The sequence below is a fragment of the Ranitomeya variabilis genome, chromosome 4, assembly GCF_051348905.1.
Source record: "Ranitomeya variabilis isolate aRanVar5 chromosome 4, aRanVar5.hap1, whole genome shotgun sequence".
In the NCBI taxonomy this organism is placed as follows: Eukaryota; Metazoa; Chordata; class Amphibia; order Anura; family Dendrobatidae; genus Ranitomeya; species Ranitomeya variabilis.
Window position 1 is genome coordinate 49,271,667 of NC_135235.1, and position 27,319 is coordinate 49,298,985.

General features: G+C 47.0%; 1 protein-coding gene across 2 annotated transcripts in view; it reads right to left on the reverse strand.

Annotated features, from left to right (window-relative positions):
• Nucleotides 1-9,452: 9,452 nt before the first annotated feature.
• The window catches only part of ACADSB (acyl-CoA dehydrogenase short/branched chain), a 37,177-nt gene continuing 19,310 nt past the window's right edge, over nt 9,453-27,319 (reverse strand). For both annotated transcript variants that reach the window (XR_013214464.1, XM_077258479.1), the window contains exon 11: nt 9,453-10,529. Coding sequence is in view for 1 of the 2 variants with exons in the window: in XM_077258479.1 (XP_077114594.1) it covers nt 10,459-10,529 (71 nt within the window). In the remaining variant the exon portion in view is untranslated. The remainder of the gene's footprint in view (nt 10,530-27,319) is intronic.

Genomic DNA, 27,319 nt, shown 5'->3' on the forward strand with positions numbered 1-27,319 from the left:
GGAGATGAATGATCTGGATATTGGGTCCATTGTGCTCAAGTAACTGGGGTTCACTTTTTATGCAAAAAAAAAAAAAAGGAAATCTCTTTTCTAAAGCATTCACCTGAAAATTGCTTTCTCCTCGCTGGATTCCTAATTGGCTGTTTAGTGAATTGTCTCTTTGGGATTAACACATCTCCCCTCTTAAGTAAATTTCAATGAGGTTTCTTGTATTCGAGTGAATTTAAGATTATTCTTTTCTATGTTTCATCAGGAAATTGACAGAGTAAAATGTATACTAATTTTTTAATTAAAATGTTTGTATTTCGATGGCAACATGCGGTAAATGATTAAAAGAAAAAAAAACAAAAAAAAACATAAATCACTTGGACTACAAAATACAGATTTATGAATTTGGCCTAAGTGTGGACCTTGTATATAGACTAGTGATGAGCGAAGGTGTAGGGTGAAGTAATGATAGGCAAGCAATGAATGAGACAAACTGATTATGAAAGCCCCTCTAAAATAAATGGTAGTCACATACACCAAGCTAAAAGCAAAAATAAAGAACAAATAACTCATAACAATAAAGTAGAGATAACAAAGCAGGCAATGTTGGAGTACCTGGGTGGTCCAAGTGCAGCCCACACCCCGACGCGCGTTTCGGAACTGTCCTTTTTTTTGATCATTTTCTGACATATGTTTCTTCAGTCACACTTGAGCATCCCCCCTTTTTTACACCCCATTATTCATTGCTTCCCCTTCCTTTTTCACACTTATTGTTTCTCAGACTATGTAAATACAGGAACATTTATCCCGGCTTGTCACAACTCACCATTGTTTTGTGATAATTACCCATGTTGATATATATATATATATATATATATATATATATATATATATATATATATATATATATATATATATATATATATATATATATATATATATATATATATATATATATAGTACAAGATCTAGATTGAGTTTTTCATTTTACCCAGTGGTTGGTGTTTTGTCTTTTGGTTTATCAACCACATATATTTATGTCTACCTTTTAAACTTTTTGTATATGAATCAATGTTTTTTTTATCCAAGTGCGGGGACTTCTTTGTGTGTAGTGCTACCGTTTACCATGCTTGTTTAATAAAGGCATATTTTTATTCTACCTCTATTCGTCCCACAATCCTTTCCTTTGGACTCCATGTTCGATGTTCTTTCTTGGTTCTTCATGAAAAAGGTGTTGGATTGGGTTGAGGTCATATCCTTCCACCAAACTCCCCCAACCATGTCATTATGGACCTAGTGCACTGGGCACAGTTATGGGGGTCAGAGCAGGAGGTCCCCCACACAGTTCCCACAAAGTTGAAGATACAATTGTTCAAAATAACTTGCATATTGAAGCATTAAAATTTCCCTTCAATGGAACTAAGTGGTCGAGGCCGAGCCTGAAAAACATTCCCATAGTATTATCCCTTCCCCAAAAAACTTTACACCAGGCACCATGGAGTCAGGTGGCTAACAGGCTCCTGGCATTCACACAACCCAGACTTGTCCATGAGATGCCAGAAAGAGAACTGTGATTGATCAGTACACAGAACACATTTCCTCCAGGTTCCATTGGTGATGGCTTTACACCACTCCATCAGACGCTTGACATTGTGCTTGGTGATATAAGGCTGCATGCATCCGCTTTGCCTAATGAAACTAATTTCATGAAGCTTGCAGATCAGTATTTACCTTGATGTTAACACCAGAAAAGGTTTGGACTTTGCAGTTATGAAGTCAATTGAGCGTGGGCGACTCTTACACCCTCTGCTCCTTAGCATTCGGTGACCCCACTCTATAACTCCTAAACACTTCATAATATCACTCACAGATGATCATGGAATATTTAGGAGGGAACAGATGTCATGAACGGACTTGTTACACCGAAGGCTCCCATTACTGGACCACACTCATGACCAAACCTGTCACAAATGTTAGTAAAGGCAAACGTAATGAGGGGTTGGATTTTATGCAGCTGATGAAAAGCCTGAAGCCAATGATTTAAGGAGCACCCCAATACCTTTGTCCATATAGTGTAGCTCTACCTCCAATCCATTACATACGCTTACTCATACTTTCGTTATCAGGAATGTAGCGCCACTCCTGTTCATAGGCGGTGTGTAGTACTGCAGGTAGGCCCCATACTTGTTCAATGAAAGTGCTTAAATCCAACGAAAGTCTCTGTTGACACCATATAATGGCACGTGTGTATATAATGTGAGTATACATACTGCACATACAGGACTGTGCAAAAGTTTTAGCAGTTTTTTTTCATACCTTCCTAAGTAAGACTGCATCAAAAAGTAGAAGTCTTTGATTAAAAAAAGATTAACAAAATTCAGAGAAAATTAATAAAAGAGAAATCTTAATCCCAATCAATATTTGGTGTGATCGGCCTTTTACCTTATAAACAGCATTGATTCTTCTAGGCACATTTGCAAAATCAGGGATTTTGCCGAATTATAGGACTGGTGTATGAGTAACCAATTATACCAAACAGGTGAGAATGATCTTTAACATTTTCATGTTCAGCTTGAAACAAAGTGATTAACTGGAACGGAAACATCCGTGTAGGAGGCTTAAAACTGGATGAAGAACAGCCAAACTCTGATACAAAGGTGAAATTGTGGAAGACCATTTCAAGTCACAGGTCATATACTAGCAAGACTGAATACAGCAACAAGACACAAGGTAGTTATACTGCATCAACAAGGTCTCTCCCAGCCAAAGATTTCACAGCATTCTGGGGTTTCTTAAAGTGCTGTTCAAACTCTTTTGAAGCAGCACCAGGAAATGGGCAACGTTGAACGACATAGATGGTGGTCCAAGCAAACTTAGTGAAGCACATCGAAGACAAATCAGGTTTACTTATCTTCAAAATTGGAAGATGTCCAGCAGTGCCATCAACTCATAATTTGCAGCAACCAGTGGAACCAAGCTAAGTGTATATCAAAAGGACACTTTTTGACGTTCGTGGGATGAAAAGGAGATTTTTGTGTACTCACCGTAAAATCTTTTTCTCCGAGCAACTCATTGGGGGACACAGAACCATGGGGTGTTATGCTGCTGCCACTAGGAGGACACTAAGTAAACAGAAAGATTAACTCCTCCTCTGCAGTATACACCCTTCACTGGCTACAATTTCAACCAGTTCGGTAGTAAAGCAGTAGGAGCATGAACAATGACAACCTATGTCAAAACCAAAGAAGTAACAACAAGCCAAACAGGCTAACAGGGTGGGTGCTGTGTCCCCCAATGAGTGGCTCGGAGAAAAAGATTTTACGGTGAGTACACAAAAATCTCCTTTGCTCCTATGCCTCATTGGGGGACACAGGACCATGGGACATATCAAAGCAGTCCCTGGGTGTGGAGCAATATGCTAATACCCCATGTACCACTGGCTTACAGCTAAGGAACTGCCGCTTGCAGAATGCGCCTGCCAAGGGCGGCGTCTGCAGAAGAGAGAGAATGAATGTGGTAATGTTTGGTAAAAGTGTGCAAACTGGACCATGTCGCAGCCTTGCAGACCTGCTGTGCTGACGCCTGGTGCCGAATGGCCCACGAGGCGCCCACCGACCGAGTAGAATGGGCCTTGATCCCAGCCGGGATAGGAACACCCCTGACACGATAGGATTCTTGAATGGCTGACCGAATCCATTTAGCTAGAGTAGCTTTGGAAGCGGGAGAGCCCTTCCTGGGCCCCTCTGGAAGTACAAACAGGACATCCAACGTGCGGAAGGGAGCCGTCCGCGAGACGTACCGACGAAGAGCCCTTACCACATCAAGAGTGTGCAGAGCCTTTTCAATGCGGTGGACTGATGCCGGACAGAACGAAGGCAGAACAATCTCCTCATTGAGGTGGAAAGGAGAAACGACCTTGGGCAGAAAGGCGGGAGAGGTTCTCAACACTGCCTTGTCCGGATGAAAAATTAGAAACGGAGGGCGGCAGGAGAGTGCCGCTAGCTCCGAGACCCGTCGGATGGACGTAATAGCCACTAGGAAAACTACCTTCCAGGAGAGGAAGGACAGGGAAACGTCCTGTAGCGGTTCGAAGGGAGTCTCTTGAAGAACTCAGAGAACCAAATTAAGATCCCACGGATCTAAAGGCATTTTGTAGGGAGGCGCCACACGGGAAACTCCCTGAAAAAAATTTTGACCAGCAATCTATTGGCAATTTTTCGTTGGAAGAGTACTGACAATGCCGAAACCTGACCCTTTTAGAGAGCTAAGTGCAAGTCCCGACTCTAGGCCAGATTGGAGAAAATCCAATATGGCAGGGATAGAAAATACCAGGGGAGATCGCCCCTGTGTGTCGCACTATGAGAAGAAAATTCGCCAGGTACGGTGGTAACTGCGCATGGATACAGGTTTCCTAGCCCTGATCATGGTGGAAGACATCTTGGGGGTGAAACCCGCTTGGCCTAGAATCCAGGATTCAATGGCCAGGCCATCAAAGACAGGGCCCCTGAGTTCTGGTGGTAAATCGGGCCCTGTGAGAGAAGATCCACGCGATCTGGAAGACGCCAGGGGGCGTCGGCGACCAGCTGAACTAGTTCCGCGTACCATGCCCGACGCGGCCAATCCGGCGCGACGAGGATCACTGGTACCCCTCTGCCCTGATCTTCTTGATGACCCTCGGCAGCAGGGGGAGAGGAGGAAAAAATGTAAGGGAGGCGGAATTGGCGCCAAGGCAAGACCAGGGCGTTTACTCCGAGGGCCCGTGGGTCGAGGGACCGCGCAAAGAAATGTGGAACCTTGTTGTTCATCCTGGATGCCATGAGATCCACATCCGGGGTCCCCCAGTGATGACAAATCTGCAGGAAAACCTCCGGGTGAAGGGACGACTCGCCGGAAGAGAGACCCTGGCGGCTGAGGAAGTCCGCCGCCCAATTCTCCACACCTGGAATGTGGATCACCGAGATGGGCGAATGGTTGGACTCGGCCCAACGAAGAATGTGGGACACCTCGAGCATAGCCGTCTTGCTGCGGGTTCCCCCTTGAGGATTGATGTACGCCACGGCCGTGGCGTTGTCGGACTGGATTCTGACTGGGTGACCCGCCAGAAGGTGGTGAAACTGGAACAATGCTAGCCTGATAGCTCGGATCTCCAGGAAATTGATGGAAAGGCGAGACTCTCGAGTGGACCACCGCCCCTGAGCTGTGTGATGATTGAAAACCGCCCCCTAGCCTATGAGGCTGGCATCGGTGGTCACCACCAGCCACTGCACTGGGAGAAAAGACCTTCCCTGGGTTAGGGAGGACTTGAGCGTCCACCACCTGAGGGTCTTCCTGACCCGTGGGGACAGGATGAATCGGCGATCGAGGGAGAACGGATTGCCATCCCACGCCGACAGTAGCGCATGCTGTAGGGGACGGAGATGAAATTGCGCGAACGGAACCGCTTCCATGGCAGCTACCATCTGCCCGAGAATGCGCATGGTGAATCGAATGGAATGGGAGACTGGACGGGAAAGACCCTGAGCTCCCCGCTGCAAGGCCAAGGCCTTGTCTTGAGGGAGGATGACCAGACCGCGAGAAGTGTCCAGTGTCATCCCAAGAAAGGAGATCCGTTGGGCTGGAATTGGAGAGGATTTTTGGGAGTTTATCTTCCAACCCAGGCGAGAAAGAGTATCCACCGTGAGAACGACGGACTCCTCGCAGGCTGGGTAAGAAGGACCTTTTATTAGTAGGTCGTCCAGGTACGGAAGTACCACAACTCCCCTGGAATGAAGAATGGCCATGGCAGCCGCCATGACCTTCGTGAAGACTCTAGGAGCGGTGGCGAGACCGAAGGGCAAGGCCACAAATTGGAAGTGTACTCCGCGAAATGCGAAGCGGAGGAACTGCTGATGCGGAGGGAAGATTGGTATGTGAAGGTAGGCATCTTTGATGTCTATAAATGCCAGGAATTCTCCTTTTTCCATGGACACGACCACAGAACGGAGGGATTCCATTCTGAAGTGTCGGATTTTGACAAATTTGTTTAGCAGTTTCAGGTCTAGGATCGGACGTAGCGATCCGTCCTTCTTTGGGACCACGAATAGATTCGAATAGAAACCTTTGAATCTTTGTTCTAGGGGAACCGGAATGATGACTCCGTCCTTTTGTAGTGCCCGTATTGCCTGGAGAAACGCTGTGGTCTTTGACTTTTGAGGGCAAGACTGGAAGAAGCGCGTGGGGGGGGAGAGGAAAATTCTATTTTGTATCCGGAGGACACCAGTTCCCTGACCCACTCGTCGGAAACGACTGAGAGCCAGGCTTGACGGAACAAGAGCAGGCGTCCTCCTACTTTGTTGGTGCCCTCCGGATGTTGCAAGGAGTCATTGGGATGTGGATCCCTTAGACCCGGGTGGTCTCGGTCTAGGTTTCCAATTACGGTTAGGTCTGTAAGAGACCTGGGCGCCTCGGCCACCGCGTGAACCTCGTCCTGATGCGGAGGCAGAGGATGTAGAAGACCAGTTGGTATTGTGACGAAAAGGCCGAAATGGAGGTTGCTGTTGGTACCGAGAGGGCTGGGTAGGCTTTTGCTGGGGGAGAAATTTACTTTTTCCTCCAGTGGCATCCGAGATCATTTGGTCTAATTTTTCTCCAAATAACCGATCAGCCTGGTAAGGCAGGGCTGTCAAAGAACGCTTGGAAGCCGAATCTGCTCGCCAATCCCTGAGCCACAGGGCTCTCCTAATGGAAATTGCATTAGCGGCCGCCTGTGCAGCGCAATTGGCTGCGTCTATTGAGGCATTGACTATGAAGTCCCCGGCCTGGGCTATCTGGTTAGCCAGGTTGATGGCTTCTGGAGGTAAGTCACTAACTTGGATGGTCGTGGAAAGCGTCTCGGCCCAAGAGACCATAGCCTTAGCCACCCAAGAGGCAGCGAAGGCTGGGAAGAGAGAGGCTCCTGTGGCCTCGAAAACGGAGCGAGCCAGATAGTTAATCTGGCGGTCAGAGGGGTTCTTAACGGAGGAACAATCAGAAAGAGACAGGATGGTTTTGGACGCGAGATGTGACACAGCAGGGTCCACTGAGGGGACTGCAGCCAGTCCTTGATTAATTCCCGAGAAAAGGGATATTTGGCCTCGATGGGCTTTTGTCCCATGAAGCGTTTATCGGGACGGTCCCTATGTTTTTGTACAATCTCCTTGAACTCAGGGTGAGTGACAAAAACCTTTTGAACGCGTTTAGTCTTTTTGAACGACACCACGTGTTTGGGCGCAGATGCGGAGTCCTCAGTCACCTTCAGGGTCTGGTTGACCGCTTCGATGAGAGAGTCGAGAGACTCTTGGGAGGAGGAGTCCTGAACGTAGGAATTGTCGGACTCATATTCAGAGTCGTTTGGGTTTGGAGAAGGGGACTGGGAAGCAGAGCTTGGAGGCGCTGAAGGGCCCACTGGCCTATGGTCAGGGGATGAAACGTGAACACGTTTTCTAGAACCCCGGGTAGAAAGTGACAGGGTACGCCCCCTGCTGTGGACGGATCCGTACCGTCGTCCGAATCCTCCGCGGTCTGACTTGGAGGGGGACCCCGGAGGGAGTCAATTGCCCTGACTAGGGAAGCCACAGATCGTGACAGAGAAGCTGCCCACTCCGGGGGACTAGGCTCTACAGGGTCGACGGCTGCGGCATCAGCGGCGGCGAGAGGCGGCTGCACAGAGGCCTGGACACAATCCGCACACAGCGGGCTGCTGTAAGCTTGGGGCAGGGCCGTATTTCAAGTGGCACATACAGTGAAAAACACTGTGTGCTTCTTGTTGTTACCCTTTTTAGTCTCCTTGGATTGAGACATAGTGTTATTTAGAGACAGAGCAGGGCAGTATACGCCGGGAAGGGTTAAGCTTTCTTGAAGCAGCTTACCCACGATCCTGTGTCTGTGTCCCCAGGGAGGAAATAGCCGTGGTGGTTCCTGGGCTGCTGGTGGGTGCGTGGGCCACCTTGCAGAGAGGAGGCAATATGGCCCCTGAGAACTGCAGGGCGCCTCTCCAAACGAGAAGCGCCGATATAGGGGGCGGGGTTATGGCCGTGGGAGGTAACTGCCCACTGCGGCCTACTCCAGCCGAAAAGCCGGGGGCTAAATTTCCGGCCTGCCCAGCGATACGCAGCGGTGGCGGTCGCAAGGAGCGTCACTGACACCGCATGCCCCCGACCGCCGGCGCGTCTTCCCAGGGACTCCCGCAGGTAACGCCGGCGCCTCCCTAGCGTCGGGGGGCAGGAGGGATTGTACTTACAGTGCCCTCCGGTAGCTGGTCCCCCTGTCACCTGCGCTCCATCCACATCTGCGCCGCTGCATTCAGGTCCTCTTCAGGTAACACCTGAAGATCTTGCAGGGCGCTGGAATCCTTGCAACGCCATAGTGTGGGCCTTTGTCCGTGGGGCCCTCGGAGAGGTACATCAGAGCGTGCTCTGTGTGCTCGCCGTCCAGCAGGGGAGAAGGGAGATCGGGACCAAGATGGGAACTGTCGCCCCAGTAAAGTTGGCGTGCTCCAGCGTCGCAGGAGAGGGAAGGGGAGGTATACTCGCCATGCTCGCCTGTTGCTGGTTCGGGGGAGAGCGGGCCCTATAAAAGGGATCCGTCGCCCCCTTCACTCCGTTGTATAAAAAATAAAAATTTACATAAAATTAAAAATTAAAATAAAAATTAAAACAAAAAAATTGGGGTCTCAAAAAGACCCAAGTGCCTCCTACAGACACTAAGCAAGAACTGGTTGAAATTGTAGCCAGTGAAGGGTGTATACTGCAGAGGAGGAGTTAATCTTTCTGTTTACTTAGTGTCCTCCTAGTGGCAGCAGCATAACACCCCATGGTCCTGTGTCCCCCAATGAGGCGTAGGAGAAAACAGGTCTATGTATAGATTTAACATATACGCCAAGAGCTTTTTTGGCAAATATGCCAAATGTAGGGCTCTACTGTGATGTGAACAGAGATAAAACTTGAATTGGAAGAAATTATCCTTTAAAAAAAAAAATGGTGTCTTACCCTAACAACAAGTCATCAATATTATATTAGTGAAAGTCCGACTACTGACACCCCCTCTGATCAGCTGTGTGAAGTTGCTGTGGAGCTCTATAGTCAGCGTGCAAACACTCCGACCACCATAATCTAATATTGATGGCTTATCCTACTGTAAGTAGATGGCTATATATGAAGCCACAACTAGTTGCATGCCCGTCTTCTCCAGCCCAATAAATGTAACAGGACAATGTGCGGGTTCCCCGTATGTGAAAGGACTTTCAAAATCTACACACAATTTATTTTAACTTTTCTATATGGAACAAAACAGACAAAAATGTCAATTACAAGAAGGTGCTACCAGCTGTAAGAAGTGCTGCTGTGTTATCACCAAGACCCGCGTCTCAAGACCTTTTGATAATCCCAACTTGTCAGATTATTTTTTTTCAGGTTTGACTATAACCAAAATAAATCTTGATGAGACACTTATAAGATTCAACACAATCATTTATTTACAGATACAGACTTTATAGCCACCACTATTAAATTGTAATTTGATCTGGTTTAAAGGGATAGTAGAATAAATTAACTCTAGTAACCTCCAGTTCAGTTCCGTCTCTTCAAGAGTGGCTTAAATTGCTCCACCCTTCAGCGCAGATCGGGCAATCTAAACCCCATTTTGTCCCCAGAAAATCGTAAATTTAGACTTGATCTGTGGATTTAAACGGACTTGACAGAATCTATGCACAAAGACTAACGGATACAATTTATTTTAGTTTTTTTTTTTCATCTTTAGGTTTAGTGTCTTTATCCAAGGGTTCATGAAGACAATCGTTTTGTAAATGGAAGCTGTGACTTGTTACTCTGCTCTGGATGATAAGGGGTGGCATATTCGGAGGATCCCCCCTACTAGGATGTCCATGTGCCATAATGGGGACTTTATTTTACGCACTTATATAGCGTCATTAATTCCACAGCGCTTTACAGACATTATCGGCACTGCCTCCATTGGGGCTCACAATCTAGATTCCCTATCAGTATGTCTTTGGAACGTGGGAGGAAACCGGAGAACCCGGAAGAAAGCCACACAAACATGGTGGGTACAAACTCCTTGCAGATGTTATCCTTGGTGGGATTTGAACCCAAGACTCCAGTGCTGCAAACCAGCATTTTTAACCACTGAGCCACTATGGGACTTCATATTTTCCATTTGAAAAAAATAAAATAAAATCCTCCAACTTGAACCAGATCTTTACTTGGAGTAGATGCAGATATCCTTGCACTAGATGCACACCAGTAACTTGATTGCATTTACTATGAACTCTACCTAGCAGAACTAACGGATACATGGTTGAGGTAGCGGCAGTGATCAGGGGGATTGGTTGACTTGATGATTCTGCATTGATACAAAAGTGGAAATTCATGGTCGAGAACCCAGTATCTCCTCTTAGGTGATGAGCCGAGGACGGACATGAAGCTGGAACGCTCCTCTTCAGTACTCCTGATCGATGAACTTAGCAATTGTGCTCAGTTGGATGTTGGAGGTTCCCTCGTATATTGTACCTGGAGAACACAGTACATCATTTACTAATATTATAGCTACAAAAGAAATATACAAAATGATTCCTCGTACATGAGGATCAAAGGTACGCAATAAAGTGTTAGCCTCTATTCACACCATGTTAGGAGGCTTCGTTTAGTGCAAACAATGTGTGCATGCCAGACACGTCCATATGGATATGTTCCTTAGATGGAACCTAGTGATGAGTGACCGTGCTTGTATAAGGTGTTATCTGAGCATGCTCGTGTAATAAGCTCATGTCTTCAGCGTGCTCTAAAAATATGTTCAAGTCCCCGTGGCTCTATGTCTCGTGGCTGTTTGACAGCCGCAACACATGAAGGGACTGCCTTACAGGCAGGCACGCATTATACGCTTTTTCCCATAGAAGTCTATGGACGACATACACTGTGCACAGCATTAATAGGCAAGTTGTATTTTAGATTATTTCTATTATTGATCCACAACTATATTCTCAATCAACCCAAAAGACTCAAATATCAAAGCTTAATATTTTTGGAAGTTGGAGTGTTTTTTTTTTGAGTTGGCTATCTTAGGAGGATATCTGTTAGTGCAGGTAACTATTACTGTGCAGAATTATTAGGCAACTTAATAAAAACCAAATATATTCCCATCTCACTTGTTTATTTTCACCAGGTAAACCAATATAACTGCACAGAATTTAGAAATAAACATTTCTGACATGCAAAATCCCCCCAAAATTAGTGACCAATATAGCCACCTTTCTTTATGATGACACTCGGCAGCCTTCCATCCATAGATTCTGTCAGTTGCTTGATCTGTTAACGGCCAACATTGCGTGCAGCAGCCACCACAGCCTCCCAGACACTGTTCCGAGAGGTGGACTGTTTTCCCTCCCTGTAGATCTCACATTTTATGAGGGACCACAGTTTCTCTATGGGGTTCAGATCAGGTGAACAAGGGGGCCATGTCATTATGTTTTATTCTTTGAGACCTTTACTGGCAGCCACGCTGTGGAGTAGTTGGAGGCATGTGATGGAGCATTGTCCTGCATGAAAATCATGTTTTTCTTGAACGATACCGACTTCTTCCTGTACCACTGCTTGAAGAAGTTGTCTTCCAGAAACTGGCAGTAGGTCTGGGAGTTCAGCTTCACTCCATCCTCAACCCGAAAAAGGTCCCACAAGTTCATCTTTGATGATATGAGCCCATACCAGTACCCCACCTCCACCTTGCTGGCATCTGAGTCGGAGTGGAGCTCTCTGCCCTTTACTGATCCAGCCTCTGGCCCATCCATCTGGCCCATCAAGAGTCACTATCATTTCATCAGTCCATAAAACCTTTGAAAAGTCAGTCTTAAGATATTTCTTGGCCCAGTCTTGACGTTTTATCTCATGTTTCTTGCACAAAGGTGGTCGTTTTTCAGCCTTCCTCGCCTTGGCTATGTCCCTGAGTATTGCACACCTTGTGCTTTTTGTTACTCCAGTAACGTTGCATCTCTGAAATATGGCAAAACTGGTGGCAAATGGCATCTTGGCAGCTTCACGCTTGATTTTCCTCAATTCATGGGCAGTCATTTTGCGCCTTTTTTGCCCAACACGCTTCTTGCGACCCTGTTGGCTATTTGCAATGAAACGCTTGATTGTTCGGTGAACACACTTCAAAAGTTTGGCAATTTCAAGACTGCTGCATCACTCTGTAAGGCTGGTTTCACACTTGCGTTTTGATCTGCAGCGTTTGTAAAAAAAAACGCAGGTGGTGAAAAAACGCATGTAAACGCGTGCAAACGCTGCGTTTTTTAGACGCATGCGTTTTTGCATGCAGTAAAAAAACGCGGCGTTTTGACGCATTTACATGCGTTTTTTTCCTGCGTTTGCGGTTTTGAAACACATGCTGAGAAGTGTGTGACAGCTGACAATCATCAAAATCAACTAGAAAACCCACTATTAATAGAATTAGCTAGGGTTAGGGTTAGGGATAGGGTTAGGATCCCTAGGGTTAGGGTTGGGGGTAGCTTTTTATTAGAAGAATGTCCTGGTCACCAGGTCACTGATAACCCACCCCCCACCATCAAGGTGATAAAGGGATCCAAACCCTAACCCTACCCCTAACCCTAGGGATCCATAGGGATTCGCTATTATGTTGACCTGGAGACCAGAAAAAAGAAAAAAGACAGTGTGTCACACTGTTTAAAAAAAACACATACAGTCCTTTGCAGGGAATGTGCTCACCTATTGGAGTTGTGAACCAAGGTCACAACTCCCAAGCAGGCATAACCGTAGCAGCAGGTCTCCACAAGAATCCAAAAGGATGCTGAAGGTAATAGTCTTAGGCGAACTGAAGACCCCGCACACGGGGTAGATTTAGGGTGGTTTAGGGTGGAGACCAGGACATTCTTCTAATAAAAAGCTTTGTTCAATGTGGACACCCCAAGATATACGGTATTGCTATAGAGTACTAAAAATATAAACACGGAGAGTATTCACTGTCATATTGTTAGGGTTAGGGGTAGGGTTAGGGTTAAGGTTAGGGTTTGGATCCCTAGAGTTAGGGTTAGGATCCCTTTATCACCCTGATGGTGGGGGGTGGCTTATCAGGGTGTATTCTTGTTTTTTTCTATAAAAACGCATGCGTTTAAAACGCAAGCAAACGCATGTACGCAAAAACGCATGCGTTTCCATAGACATCAATGTATTTTTTGCAGCAAATCAAACGCAAATGAACGCATGCGTTTTTTTGCGGCAAAAAAACGCCTCTGAAAATTACTACATGTTGCATTTCTGCAAAAGAACGCATGCAGCAAAAAAACGCATGCGTCGTTAAACGTTTTTAATGTTAAACATAGGGAAAAAAAAACGCATGCGTTTTTTTCGGTAAAAACGCTGCAGATCAAAACGCAAGTGTGAAACCAGCCTAAGACATCTCACAATTTTGGACTTTTCAGAGCCCGTCAAATCTCTCTTCTGAACCATTTTGCCAAAGGAAAGGAAGTTGCCTAATAATTAAGCACACCTTATATAGGGTTTTGATGTCATTAGACAACACCCCTCCTCATTACAGAGATGCACATCACCTGATTTACTTAATTGGTAGTTGGCTCCCAAGCCTGAACAGCTTGGAGTAGGACAACATGTATAAAAAGTATCATACAACTTGCCTAATAATTCTGCACACAGTGTATGCATGGTTCCAGCTATCCGCCCTGTACAATGGCAGATTTCAGAGCCATTGGTCAGATACAGCTCACCTACACCTGGTGTCACAGATCAGGGTTCACATGCAAATCGTCAACAGGAAAAATAGACCCAGTATCGGAATTGTTGATTTAAAAAAAATAAATAAAAATTCTACTTCACTAGGAAATTACCATAACAATGGCCTCCATTAAAACGCACAGTATGATATACACTTTCTAGTCAATGCATTTTGGAAGTCAATCTGTGCTAATCAACGCATTTCGGAGCATTTGGAAAAGAAAAAAAAAAAAAAGGAGATTTTTGTGTACTCACCGTAAAATCTCTTTCACTTAGCCTCTAATTGGGGGACACAGGACCATGGGTGTTATGCTGCTGTCCACTAGGAGGCGACACTATGCATAATCTGAAAAAGATTAACCGTGGCTCCTCCTCTGCAGTATACACCCCTGGATGGAGTCAGCCTTCTCCAGTTTTGTGCAAAAGCATTAGGAGGAACGTAACATGAATAACATAACCATGCCTATAAGAAGGCAACTATGTACGAGCTCAAGAAAACATATGAGAACTCAACAGTAACAACGGCCCGGAAAGGGCAACAGGGTGGGAGCTGTGTCCCCCAATTAGAGGCTAAGAGAAAGATTTTACGGTGAGTACACAAAATTCTCCTTTACTCTGTTGCCTCATTGGGGGACACAGGACCATGGGACGTCCCAAAGCAGTCCCTGGGTGGCAAGAAATGGACGAATATTGTGCAGACAGGCCCCTAAACTTGGGGCATCGCCGCCTGCAGAACCCGTCTACCCAGGCTCACGTCCACTGAGGACTGGGTATGAACTCTGTAGTGTTTAGTAAACGTGTGTAGGCTAGTCTAAGTGGCCGCCTTACACACTTGTTGTGCCGAAGCCTGGTGTCGAATGGCCCAGGAGGCCCCTACCGCCCATGTACAGTGTGCCATAATACCGGCTGGAAGAGGAGAATTCTTAAGGCGGTAGGCCTCTTGTATTGTGGTTTTGATCCACCTGGCAAGGGTAGCTTTGGAAGCTGGCAGACCCTTGCGGCCGCCTCCCGGAAGGAAAAGAGAATCAGACTTCCGGAAGGATGCAGTCCTAGACACATATATACGCAATGCCCTGACAAGGTCAAGCGTATGCAGAGCCTTCTCCACTCTATGAACCAGGACCGGACAAAGGGAAGGCAGAGAAATTTCCTCATTGAGGTGGAAGTTGGACACAACCTTCGGAAGGAAGGATGGGATCGTACGGAGGACTACCTTGTCCTGGTGAAAAGCCAGAAAAGGCCATTTGCAGGAGAGTGCTGTCAGTTCAGACACCCTGCGAAGCGAGGTGATTGCCACCAGGAAAATCACCTTCTGGGATAGAAGGCGGAGCGGGACCTCCTTAAGGGGTTCGAAGGGTGGTTCCTGCAATGCTGTCAGGACCAGGTTGAGGTCGTCTGTAGGGGGGAACCAATCAGGAAACCCTCTTAAGGGAATGGGGTCTGGCCACGAGATTCGCACCAGGTAAAGAAAGCTTTCCAGGTACGGTAATAGATCTTGGCAGAGGCTGGCTTCCGTGCCCTGATCATGGTCCTAATGACGTCCGGCGAGAGCCCTGCCTGGGTTAGAACCTAGGTTTAAAGGGCCACGCCATCAAATTGAGGGCCCCTGAGTTCTGGTGGTAGAACGGGCCTTGTGATAGAAGATCCGGGCGGTCGGGGAGGCGCCAGGGGGCGTCTGCTGTAAGTTGTACGATGTTGGCGTACCACGTACGTCTGGGCAAGTCCGGTGCGATTAGGATGGTTGGAACTCCCTCTTGCTTGATCTTCCTCATCTCTCTGGATATCAGGGGAGAGGTGGAAAAATGTACAGAAGCTGGAACCAGTCCTGAACCAGAGCGTCTGCTCCGAGCGACCGCGGATCGTGTGTTCTGGCCATGAAGTTGGAGACCTTGGCATTGAAGTGGGATGCCATTAGGTCCACATCCGGGGTCCCCCAGCGATGGCAGATCTGGCGAAAAATTTCAGGATGGAGAGACCACTCTCCCGAGTCTATTCCTTGTCGGCTGAGGAAGCCTGCTTCCCAGTTGTCCACACCCGGAATGTGGACCGCCTAGAGAACCAACCCTGTGTCCTCCGCCCAGTGGAGGATGTGTGACACTTCTCGCATCGCCTGGGTACTGCGGGTCCCCCCTTGGTGATTCACATATGCCACGGCCGTGGCATTGTCCGACTGTATTCCCATACAAGAGGCTGGCAGTAAGTGATGGAAGGCCCTCAATGCCAGGAGGATGGCACGAATTTCCAGGATGTTGATGGGCATGGTCGCTTCCACTGGGGACCACTTGCCCTGTGGTGTAGGTGCACTGCACCCCAATCCATCAGGCTCGCATCGGTGGTCAGAACCTTCCATTGAACTGTGAGAAAGGATTTCCCCTTTGCTATCGAGGTTGGCTTGAGCTACCAGTGCAGGGACCTCCTGGTTGACGACGTTAGCTGTAACTCCCTGTCGAGAGAAAAGGGATTCCTGTCCCAGGACTTGAGAATGGCTAGTTGGAGAGGCCTGAGACGAAACTGGGCAAATGGGACCGCTTCTATTGCTGCCCCCATCCTACCGAGAGATCGAGGGGGTTTGCGGAGGAGGGTGCAAACTCCTAGGTGGAGAGCCAGTGCCTTGTCTTTGGGAAGGAGCACTAGACCCCTGGAGGTGTTGAATAGCATTCCCAGGAAGGTCAGAGACTGACTCGGGGTTGGTGATGACTTTTGTAGGTTGACTAACCAGCCCATGCGACTCAGTGTCGGTTGTGATTGAGACGCTGAGCTCGCAGTCCTTGAAGGTGGGAGCCTTGATGAGTAGATCGTCCAGGTATGGAACGACTACTATGCGTCTGGAGTACAGGACCTCCATGGTAGCTGCCATGACTTTGGTAAACACTCTGGGAGCCGTGGCAAGTCCGAACGGGAGAGCCACAAACTGGTAGTGGTCCTGGTCGATTGCGAACCTGAGAAATCTCTGATGGGCGGGTGCAATAGATATATGCAGGTATGCGTCTTGTATGTCTATGGAGGCGAGATATTCTCCCTTCTCTATGGACGCAATGACGGACCGAAGGGACTCCATGCGGAAGTGACGGACCCGTACATATTTGTTGAGCTGTTTTAGGTCCAGTATGGGCCGTACGCTGCCTCCTTTCTTGGGAACTACGAATAGATTGGAGTAGAACCCTCGGAAGCGCTCGGCAGTGGGGACCGGTACTATGACTCCTGCTTGAAAAAGCGAGGAGACCACTTGGTGGAAGGCACGAGCCTTGGCTGGTGGTTTTGGGGGTACAGAGAGAGAGAGAATCGGTCTGGCGGGTTGGAAATGAACTCTATCTTGTATCCGGAAGACACTAGTTCCCTGACCCACCTATCTTCTGTAATAGGCAGCCAGACTTGATGAAAGAGCAAAAGTCGGCTGCCTACGGGTGTTGTGTCTTCCGGAGTCCGTGAGTCATGATGAGGAGAAAGTCTGAGATTTTCCTCCTCTGGGCTTAGACTGGCCTGCTTTTGACTGCCAGGTCTTGTCGGACCTTTGCGTTGATCGTGAGTTGTCCCTGCGTGGGGAACAGTTACAATTTTGTGCTGGACGCGAGACGGACCAGCCCGAGGAGTTCCGAAGGATCGGAATACAGTTTGGTTACGCTTCTTGTAAGTGCGTTTAGGTTTCAGTTGGGGAAGAGAGGTACTCTTACCCCCAGTGGCGTTGGATATCATCGTGTCCAACTGTTCACCGAAAAGTCACCCACTGAGGTAGGGGAGGTGCGTGAGGGACTTCTTTGAGGCTGCGTCCGCTTTCCATTCCCGCAGCCAGAGGATACGCCGAATTGTGATGGCGTTTGATGCTATCCCCGCTACACCCCTTGCTGAATCCAGAGGTGCATGAAGCATGTAATCTGCTACAACTGCTATTTGAACCGCTTGGTCTCACAGCTCAGGAGCGGATGCTTGGAGGCCAGCTTGTTAATTCTTGGCCCAGGCCAGAATGGCCTTGGCAGCCCAAACTGAAGCGAACGCGGGAGCCAGGGTGTTATGAACTATACTTTTGGGCTCCCTCTTGTGGTCACTCGCGGTATGGCTCTTGGATTCTCTTTCCTCAGCTTGGTAGTCACCTGTTCGTTAAGACTCTGGGTGTTTCTATTTAAACTTCCTGGAGTCTTAGTCCATTGCCTGGCATCCATGTAATCAGTCCTTGTCTGGTTGCTCTTGTCTACTGGTCCTGATTTTTGCAACATAAGCTAAGTCCTGCTTTCTTGTTTTTTTGTTTATTTGTATTATTCTGTTTTTGTCCAGCTTGTTCATAATGTGATTCCTGATTTTGCTGGAAGCTCTTAGGGGGCTGATATTCTCCCCCCATACCGTTAGTCGGTACGGGGGTTCTTGGATATTCAGCGTGGATATTTTGGTAGGGTTTTTCGCTGACCACATAAGTCCGCTTTCTATATTTCTGCTATTATTTAGTGGGCCTCTCTTTGCTGAATCTAGTTCACACTTACGTTTGTCCTTTCCTCTTACCTCACCGTTATTTGTTGGGGGCCTGTATCTACTTTGGGGTATCTTTCTCTGGAGGCAAGTGAGGTCTGTATTTTCTCTGAAAGGGTTAGTTAGATCTCCGGCTGGCGCGAGACGTCTAGAACCAACGTAGGCACATTCCCCGGCTGCTATTATTTGTGGGCTAGGATCAGCTATGTGGTCAGCTCAGTTACCACCTCCCTAAGAGCTAGTTTTTATGTTTGCAGACTTTGCTGAAGACCCTGAGATCCTCTGCCATTAGGATCACAACAGTATGCCAGGCCACTGAATAGTTAATGCATTGCAGAAGTGGGATTAAAAGAAAAGAGAAGTTCTGAGTTTTTTTTTTTTTTTCTTCCTTCCCCTTTACCTCTGAATGGCTTGAAACTCTGCTGCAGACATGAATGTGCAAACTCTGATTACTAGTGTGGACCAGCTTGCTGCTCGTGTGCAGGACATTCAGGATTTTGTTATTGGCAGTCCTATGTCAGAGCCTAAGCTTCCTATTCCTGAGCTGTTCTCTGGAGATCGATTTAAATTTAGGAATTTTAGGAATAATTGTAAATTGTTTCTATCTTTGAGACCTCGTTCGTCTGGAGACTCAGCTCAGCAAGTTAAATTTGTTATCTCCTTCTTGCGGGGCGACCCTCAGGATTGGGCTTTCTCATTGGCGCCAGGAGATCCGGCATTGGCGAATATTGATGCGTTTTTTCTGGCGCTCGGATTGCTTTATGAGGAGCCCAATCTTGAAATTCAGGCAGAGAAGGCTTTGCTGGTTATTTCTCAGGGCCAGGATGAAGCCGAAGTGTATTGCCAAAAATTTCGGAAATGGTCCGTGCTTACTCAGTGGAATGAGTGTGCTCTGGCCGCAAATTTCAGAAATGGCCTTTCTGAAACCATTAAGAATGTGATGGTGGGCTTTCCCATTCCTACAAGTGTGAATGATTCTATGACGCTGGCCATTCAGATTGATCGGCGTTTGCGGGAGCGCAAATCTGCTAAACCTTTGGCGGTGTTGTCTGAACAGACGCCTGATTTAATGCAATGTGATAGACTGTTTGTTCCTGATAAATGGACCAGCAGAGTTATTTCCGAGGTTCATTCCTCAGTGTTGGCAGGGCATCCTGGGATTTTTGGTACCAGAGATTTGGTGGCTAGGTCCTTTTGGTGGCCTTCCTTGTCACGGGATGTGCGTGCTTTTGTGCAGTCCTGTGGGACTTGTGCTCGGGCTAAGCCTTGCTGTTCTCTTGCCAGCGGGTTGCTTTTGCCCTTGCCCGTCCCGAAGAGGCCTTGGACACACATTTCCATGGATTTCATTTCAGATCTTCCGGTGTCTCAGGGAATGTCTGTCATCTGGGTGGTGTGTGATCGTTTTTCCAAGATGGTCCATTTGGTGCCCTTGCCTAAGTTGCCTTCCTCTTCCGATCTGGTTCCTTTGTTTTTTTCAGAATGTGGTTCGTTTGCACGGCATTCCTGAGAATATCGTGTCTGACAGAGGATCCCAGTTTGTGTCCAGATTCTGGCGATCTTTTTGTGCTAAGATGGGCATTGATCTGTCGTTCTCGTCTGCCTTTCATCCTCAGACTAATGGCCAAACGGAGCGAACTAATCAGACGCTGGAGGCTTATTTGAGATGTTTTGTTTCTGCGGATCAGGATGATTGGGTGACCTTCTTGCCATTGGCTGAGTTTGCCCTCAATAATCGGGCTAGTTCCGCTACTTTGGTTTCGCCATTTTTCTGCAACTCTGGTTTTCATCCTCGTTTCTCCTCGGGTCATGTTGAGCCTTCTGACTGTCCTGGGGTGGATTCTGTGGTTGATAGGTTGCAGCGGACTTGGAATCATGTGGTGGACAACTTGAAGTTGTCACAGGAGAAGGCTCAGCGTTTTGCCAACCGCCGCCGCGGTGTGGGTCCCCGACTTCGTGTTGGGGATTTGGTTTGGTTGTCTTCTCGGTATGTCCCTCTGAAGGTTTCCTCTCCTAAGTTTAAGCCTCGCTTTATTGGTCCTTATAGAATATTGGAGGTCCTTAATCCGGTGTCTTTTCGTTTGAATCTTCCTGTGTCGTTTGCCATCCACAATGTGTTCCATAGGTCTTTATTGCGGCGATACATTGTGCCTGTGGTTCCTGCTGTTGACCCTCCTGCTCCGGTCTTGGTTGAGGGCGAGTTGGAGTACGTGGTGGAGAAGATCTTAGATTCTCGTCTCTCTAGACGGAGGCTTCAGTATCTGGTCAAATGGAAGGGCTATGGTCAGGAGGATAATTCCTGGGTGGTCGCTTCTGATGTTCATGCGGCCGATTTGGTTCGTGCCTTTCACGCTGCCCATCCTGATCGCCCTGGTGGTCGTAGTGAGTGTTCGGTGACCCCTCCTTAAAGGGGGGGTACTGTTATGAACTATACTTTTGGGCTCCCTCTTGTGGTCACTCGCGGTATGGCTCTTGGATTCTCTTTCCTCAGCTTGGTAGTCACCTGTTTGTTAAGACTCTGGGTGTTTCTATTTAAACTTCCTGGAGTCTTAGTCCATTGCCTGGCATCCATGTAATCAGTCCTTGTCTGGTTGCTCTTGTCTACTGGTCCTGATTTTTGCAACATAAGCTAAGTCCTGCTTTCTTGTTTTTTTGTTTATTTGTATTATTCTGTTTTTGTCCAGCTTGTTCATAATGTGATTCCTGATTTTGCTGGAAGCTCTTAGGGTGCTGATATTCTCCCCCCATACCGTTAGTCGGTACGGGGGTTCTTGGATATTCAGCGTGGATATTTTGGTAGGGTTTTTCGCTGACCACATAAGTCCTCTTTCTATATTTCTGCTATTATTTAGTGGGCCTCTCTTTGCTGAATCTAGTTCATACTTACGTTTGTCCTTTCCTCTTACCTCACCGTTATTATTTGTTGGGGGCCTGTATCTACTTTGGGGTATCTTTCTCTGGAGGCAAGTGAGGTCTGTATTTTCTCTGAAAGGGTTAGTTAGATCTCCGGCTGGCGCGAGACGTCTAGAACCAACGTAGGCACATTCCCCGGCTGCTATTATTTGTGGGCTAGGATCAGGTATGTGGTCAGCTCAGTTACCACCTCCCTAAGAGCTAGTTTTTATGTTTGCAGACTTTGCTGAAGACCCTGAGATCCTCTGCCATTAGGATCACAACACCAGGGATGCCCCTGCAGCCTCGAAAATTGAATGAGCCATGCGTTCTACCTGCTGGTCTGCTGCGTCCCTGAGAGTTGAGCTATCTGGCAGTGAAAGGAGGGTCTGTGCTGCTAGCCTAGAGACTGGGGGGGGGGTCCACTTCGGGTGGATCTGTCTATTCCTTGGTGTCCTTCTGTGGGAAGGGGTACCTCGCCTCCAGATATTTGCGATTAGCAAATTTCTCAGGCTGTGAGAGCTGCTTTTTAAGGATCGCCTTAAACTTTGGGTGGTTAGAGAAAACCTTAAGCGGCTTCAGTGGTCCTTCAAAGGAAATCTTGTGTTCTGGGGCCTCTGGTGGTGGATCAGAAATGTCCAGCACCCGATGGATGGACGAGATTATGTCCTCAATTAGCGCTGTATTGCTAGGGGGAATTGGGATCAGGGACCCCTCCGTTTCCTTGTCTGAGTCAGAGTCACAGATGCCTTCTGTGTATCACTGAGGCGTCCCCTGCTGAGTGAGCTGGGGCGGAGGCCTTCTCTGGTCGGGGATTGCGGAGATCTGCATTGTCTGCCCCTGGAAGGGGACGGTCTAGATGACCTGGAACTATGGACTTGACCTATGGGTCCGCTTGCGTCCTGCCCTAGACGTGGATGTGCCAGGGTCATCCTGTTCCTGAGTCAAGCTCTCCCTTTGCTGGGTAATGGTCATAGCAGAGGCATGACCCTGCAGAGCCTGAAGCAATGTGGAGGTTAGGTTATCTATAGTCTGCGTCATAGATTGCGACATCTGAGTGACCCATTCCGGCGTGGCATTAGACACTGAAGCATTGGCAGGGGCTTCCTTGGGGCTCTGACACAGTAGTCTGGATGCAGTCCTGGCAGTACGGGTATGTGCCGCCACTGGGGAGAGCGGTCCTGAAGGCTGTTCAGAATGCATAATAGCAGTCCTGCTTGGTTCTCTTGGACCTTGAGCCCGGCATAGTGCACGGAGTGCAGAAGGGCTGGCTATGCAGATTATGCAGAGGAGACCCTACAGGGGTGGCTATGCAGAGGAACCTATAGGGGTGGCTATGCAGAGGAACCTATAGGGGAGCCTTATAGGGAATATGGATTCACAGCCGAGTAAAAAAACCCAGCTGTGATCTTACCCCACCAGTTTGCCCCTACGTCCAGCGCCGAAGATCCACAGTCCTGTGCCCCCCGGAGACTGGCTGGCCTAGTCCTGCTGACCGGGAGATGCAGGGTTAATCCTTGTCCTGCAGCAGAAATGGCCGCCGAGAAGAGGAAGAAGAGCTGAAAAAGGGCGGCAGAGCTGTGTAAAAAACGCGCTCTGTTTTGAGGAGAGGAGAGGAGGCGGCGGCTTCATCTAGGCCGAAGCCGCGGCCTAAATTAGATGCCTGATGCCCAGAAAGGCTCCATGCCGGCGCGAAAGTCCGGGAGGGGGTCAGATTTGAACCAGACCCCCCCCCCCCCCGGATTTAAAGGCAGGATAGCGGTGGGGCTATAAGCGGAAGGGAGGCCTGGTGAGGGGTCCCCCTGAGGCACTATAGAGCTGGTGCTGCCGCAGAGACAGGGGTGCAGGGAGCCCTGTGTCTCTATTGTGCCATGCCTGCCTGCACTCCCCCCCGGCCCCGACAGGAGCCCACAGCTGGGCTGGGGTCCCTGGATGCAGGCGCAGTGTGCAGTGTGCTGGCCCATGCTGCTGGGAGCTGCAGAGTGCTGCCTGTACAGGCCCTACCTGAGGCGTCTCAACCTAATGCCCCCAAAGGGGGATTAGGGAGGATGCTGTTGTCACCTTCAGGGGGCTTTATCCTCGCCTCGACCTCAACTCAGAAACCAAAAGGAATTGGGGAAGGAGGGGGGTCTCGACTTCGAACCAGCACCCGAGGGACTGGGGAAGGAGTGACATGGGGAATAGCCATCTCTACTTCAACCGGGCACCCCGTAATAGGGGGCCGAGGAAGGAGCCATGCCGGGAGTCTCACAGGAGACCCACTTTTCTTCATCTGTAATCCCGTTGGAAAAAAACGGAGTAAAAAAATTTTTTTAGGTGTAACTCCTATGCGACACTAAGCAAAAACTGGAGAAGGCTGACGCCATCCAGGGGTGTATACTGCAGAGGAGGAGCCACGGTTAATCTTTTTCAGATTATGCATAGTGTCGCCTCCTAGTGGACAACAGCATAACACCCATGGTCCTGTGTCCCCCAATAAGGCGACAGAGTAAAAAGTACATTTTCATGCTGCCTGTTTTTAAGGAAATTTCCTAATAAAGACGACTATTTTTTTTTTTAATCAGCAATTACGGTGCTGGATCAATTTTTCTTGCTGACATATCTGCCTGGTGAAAAGCTCTAATGCGACAATAATAGGGTCTAAGTGCTGCAACGACCTAAAAATAAAAAAAGGACACATACAATGGCAATTTAAAGAAGCCAGTCTGGAGCTGCCATTTTTATTTAAAGGGGGATTCCCATCTCCTGTATCCTATCCCAATATGTACTAGGTGTAATAACAATAATATTATTATTATTTAATAATAAATAAATAAATAATAATAATAATAATTAATAATAATAATAATAATAATATTAGCAAATACCTCCAATTATTAGGGGAACAGATAGGGCAATCTGTCACAAAGACAGGGATCGTCGGACGGTGTGCTGCCTACCTGGTGCTCGAGTCCGACACATCGCTGATCGGGTGGACAGATTACTGGGAGGGGCTGGTGAGGACCCAGCGGTCATGGTGCACATTGGCACAAATGACAAAGTTAGAGGTAGGTGGAAGGTCCTTAAAGATGATTTCAGGGAATTAGGCTGCAAGCTGAAAGCAAGGAACTCCAACGTGGTATTTTCCGAAATACTGCCTGTACCACGTGCCACGCCAGAGAGGCAACGGGAGATTAGGGAGGTTAATAAGTGGCTCAAGAATTGGTGTAGGAAGGAGGGGTTTGGGTTCCTGCAGAACTGGGCCGACTTCTCAGTGGGCTACAGGCTCTACGCTAGGGACGGGCTGCACCTCAATGGGGAAGGTGCAGCTGTGCTGGGGGAGAAAATGGCTAGAAGGTTGGAGGAGTGTTTAAACTAGGGATTGGGGGGGAGGGTATTGAATTTATAGGAGGGGAAGATAGGGCAGATAGAGACCTCAGCACAAATGAGGAAGTTGGGGGTGGTGGTGGCATGGGGGTGGGGTTAGAACAGTTAGTAATTTAAGAAAGAATAGAAGTACAGAGAGGAACATCAAGTACCACTAGAAGCTAGAACTAGAAGCTTGGGCTGATAAATGGCAAATGAGCTTTAATGGGGATAAATGTAAGGTCATGCACTTGGGTAGAAGTAATAAGATGTATAACTATGTGCTTAATTCTAAAACTCTGGGCAAAACCGTCAATGAAAAAGACCTGGGTGTATGGGTGGATGACAAACTCATATTCAGTGGCCAGTGTCAGGCAGCTGCTACAAAGGCAAATAAAATAATGGGATGTATTAAAAGAGGCATAGATGCTCATGAGGAGAACATAATTTTACCTCTATACAAGTCACTAGTTCGACCACACTTAGAATACTGTGCACAGTTCTGGTCTCCGGTGTATAAGAAAGACATAGCTGAACTAGAGCGGGTGCAGAGAAGAGCGACCAAGGTTATTAGAGGACTGGGGGGGTCTGCAATACCAAGATAGGTTATTACACTTGGGGCTATTTAGTTTGGAAAAACGAAGGCTAAGGGGTGATCTTATGTTAATGTATAAATATATGAGGGGACAGTACAAAGACCTTTCTGATGATCTTTTTAATCATAGACCTGAGACAGGGACAAGGGGGCATCCTCTACGTCTGGAGGAAAGAAGGTTTAAGCATAATAACAGATGCGGATTCTTTACTGTAAGAGCAGTGAGACTATGGAACTCTCTGCCGTATGATGTTGTAATGAGTGATTCATTAATTAAATTTAAGAGGGGCCTGGATGCCTTTCTGGAAAAGTATAATGTTACAGGGTATATACACTAGATTCCTTGATAAGGCGTTGATCCAGGGAACTAGTCTGATTGCCGTATGTGGGGTCGGGAAGGAATTTTTTTCCCCAAGGTGGAGCTTACTCTTTGCCACATGGTTTTTTTTGCCTTCCTCTGGATCAACATGCTAGGGTATGTTAGGTTAGGCTATGGGTTGAACTAGATGGACTTAAAGTCTTCCTTCAACCTTAATAACTATATTACTAATTAGAAATGTAGTATAGTTTTTCTGATTCGCTATGTCTCTTTCCTCATGTGCAGGCATTGCAGGACCTTGGGTATCCATGGTTACGACCACTAGCAACTAGCTAACTGTCACTAACCCAGTGGTTACCAAAAGCAAACTATTCCAATGATTTTACTGTTCGGTCACTGCTTAGTGAAAAATATGGCAGCGCTCAGTTAAGGCAAAGATAATGAGCGAGATCTCGCGCCTCTACTGTGAGAGGGTCGGTGGATGGTTGTGAGCTCCTGCTATGTATGTGGTGATCCTACAACCAGGAAGTTCTATCTAAGGACAGACCCTTTCAGAGTGCACGAGGGAGTGTACCGCACAATTTGGAAAAACAGAAATTAATAAAATCACCAGTCTGGGACTGCTCACTCATTCATTAATTAAAAAGACTGGCGAAAGGTCCTCTTCAACCCCCAGCTGTTTTCACCATCACTTTATGTGGTAATAACTCTGGAACACTTCAAAGGATCCTACTGATTCGGCGATTGTTTTTTTGTGACATATTGTACTTCACGTTAGTGGTAAATTTTGGTCGACATTTTTCGCATTTATTTGTGAAAATATCGGAATTTTAGTGAAAAAATTGAAAATTTTGCAATTTTCTAACTTTTCATTTTTATGCCCTTAAACCACAGTTGTGTCACACAAAATAATTAATAAACATCATTTCCCACATGTCTAGCAGCATCATTTTTTAAACTTTTTTTTTTGTTTGTTAGGAAGTTAGAAGTGTTAAAAAGTTTATCAGGAATTTCTCAGCTTTCCAACAAAATTTACAAAACCAATTTTATTTTTTATTTTTAGGGACCACATCACATTTGAAGTGACTTTGGGGATCCTATAATGATAGAAAATACCCCAAAGTAACACCATTTTAAAAACTGCACCCATCAAAGTGCTCAAGAACACATTCAAGAAGTTTATTAATCCTTCACAGAATTAAAGCAATCTGGAAGGAAAAAAAAAATAAAATGTTCCTTTTTCCCACAAAAATATTGATTTAGCCCCAAATTTTGCATTTTCACAAGGGCAATAGGAGAAAATGGACAGTATAATTTGTTGTTCGGTTTCTTTTGAGTATGCAGATACCCCATATGTGGTGGAAAACTGGGAACACGGCAGGACACGCTAATTGTATTCTGGAACACAATTTTGGCTGGAGTAGATTGCGGACACCATGTCAGATTTGTAGAGCCCCTGATGTGCCCGAACAGCGAAACCCCCCGCAGGTGACCCCATTTTGTAAACTGCAGCTCTCGAGGAATTCATCTATGGATGTATAAAGCATTTTTAGACTTCAGGTTATTCACAAAATTGTATAAAACATTAGGATGAGTAAATTGAAAATTACTTTTTTTTTCCCACTAAAATGTTGCTTTGGCCCCAAGTTTTTAATATTCAAAAGGGGCAATGGGAGAAAATGAACTGTACAATTTGTTACGGAATTTCTCCTGAGTACGACAACACCTCATACAGTCGTGGCCGAAGGTGTTGACACTCTTGAAATTAAATTAATTGCAATTACATATGATTTGTTATACACAGCTTTATTTCCTTTGTATTGGAACAACACAAAAAAAAAACCAGAGGGAAAAAAAGGACAAATCGGACATAATTTCACACAAAACCCCAAAAATGGGCAGGACAAAATTGATGTCACCCTCAACTTAATATTTGGTTGCACACCATTTGGA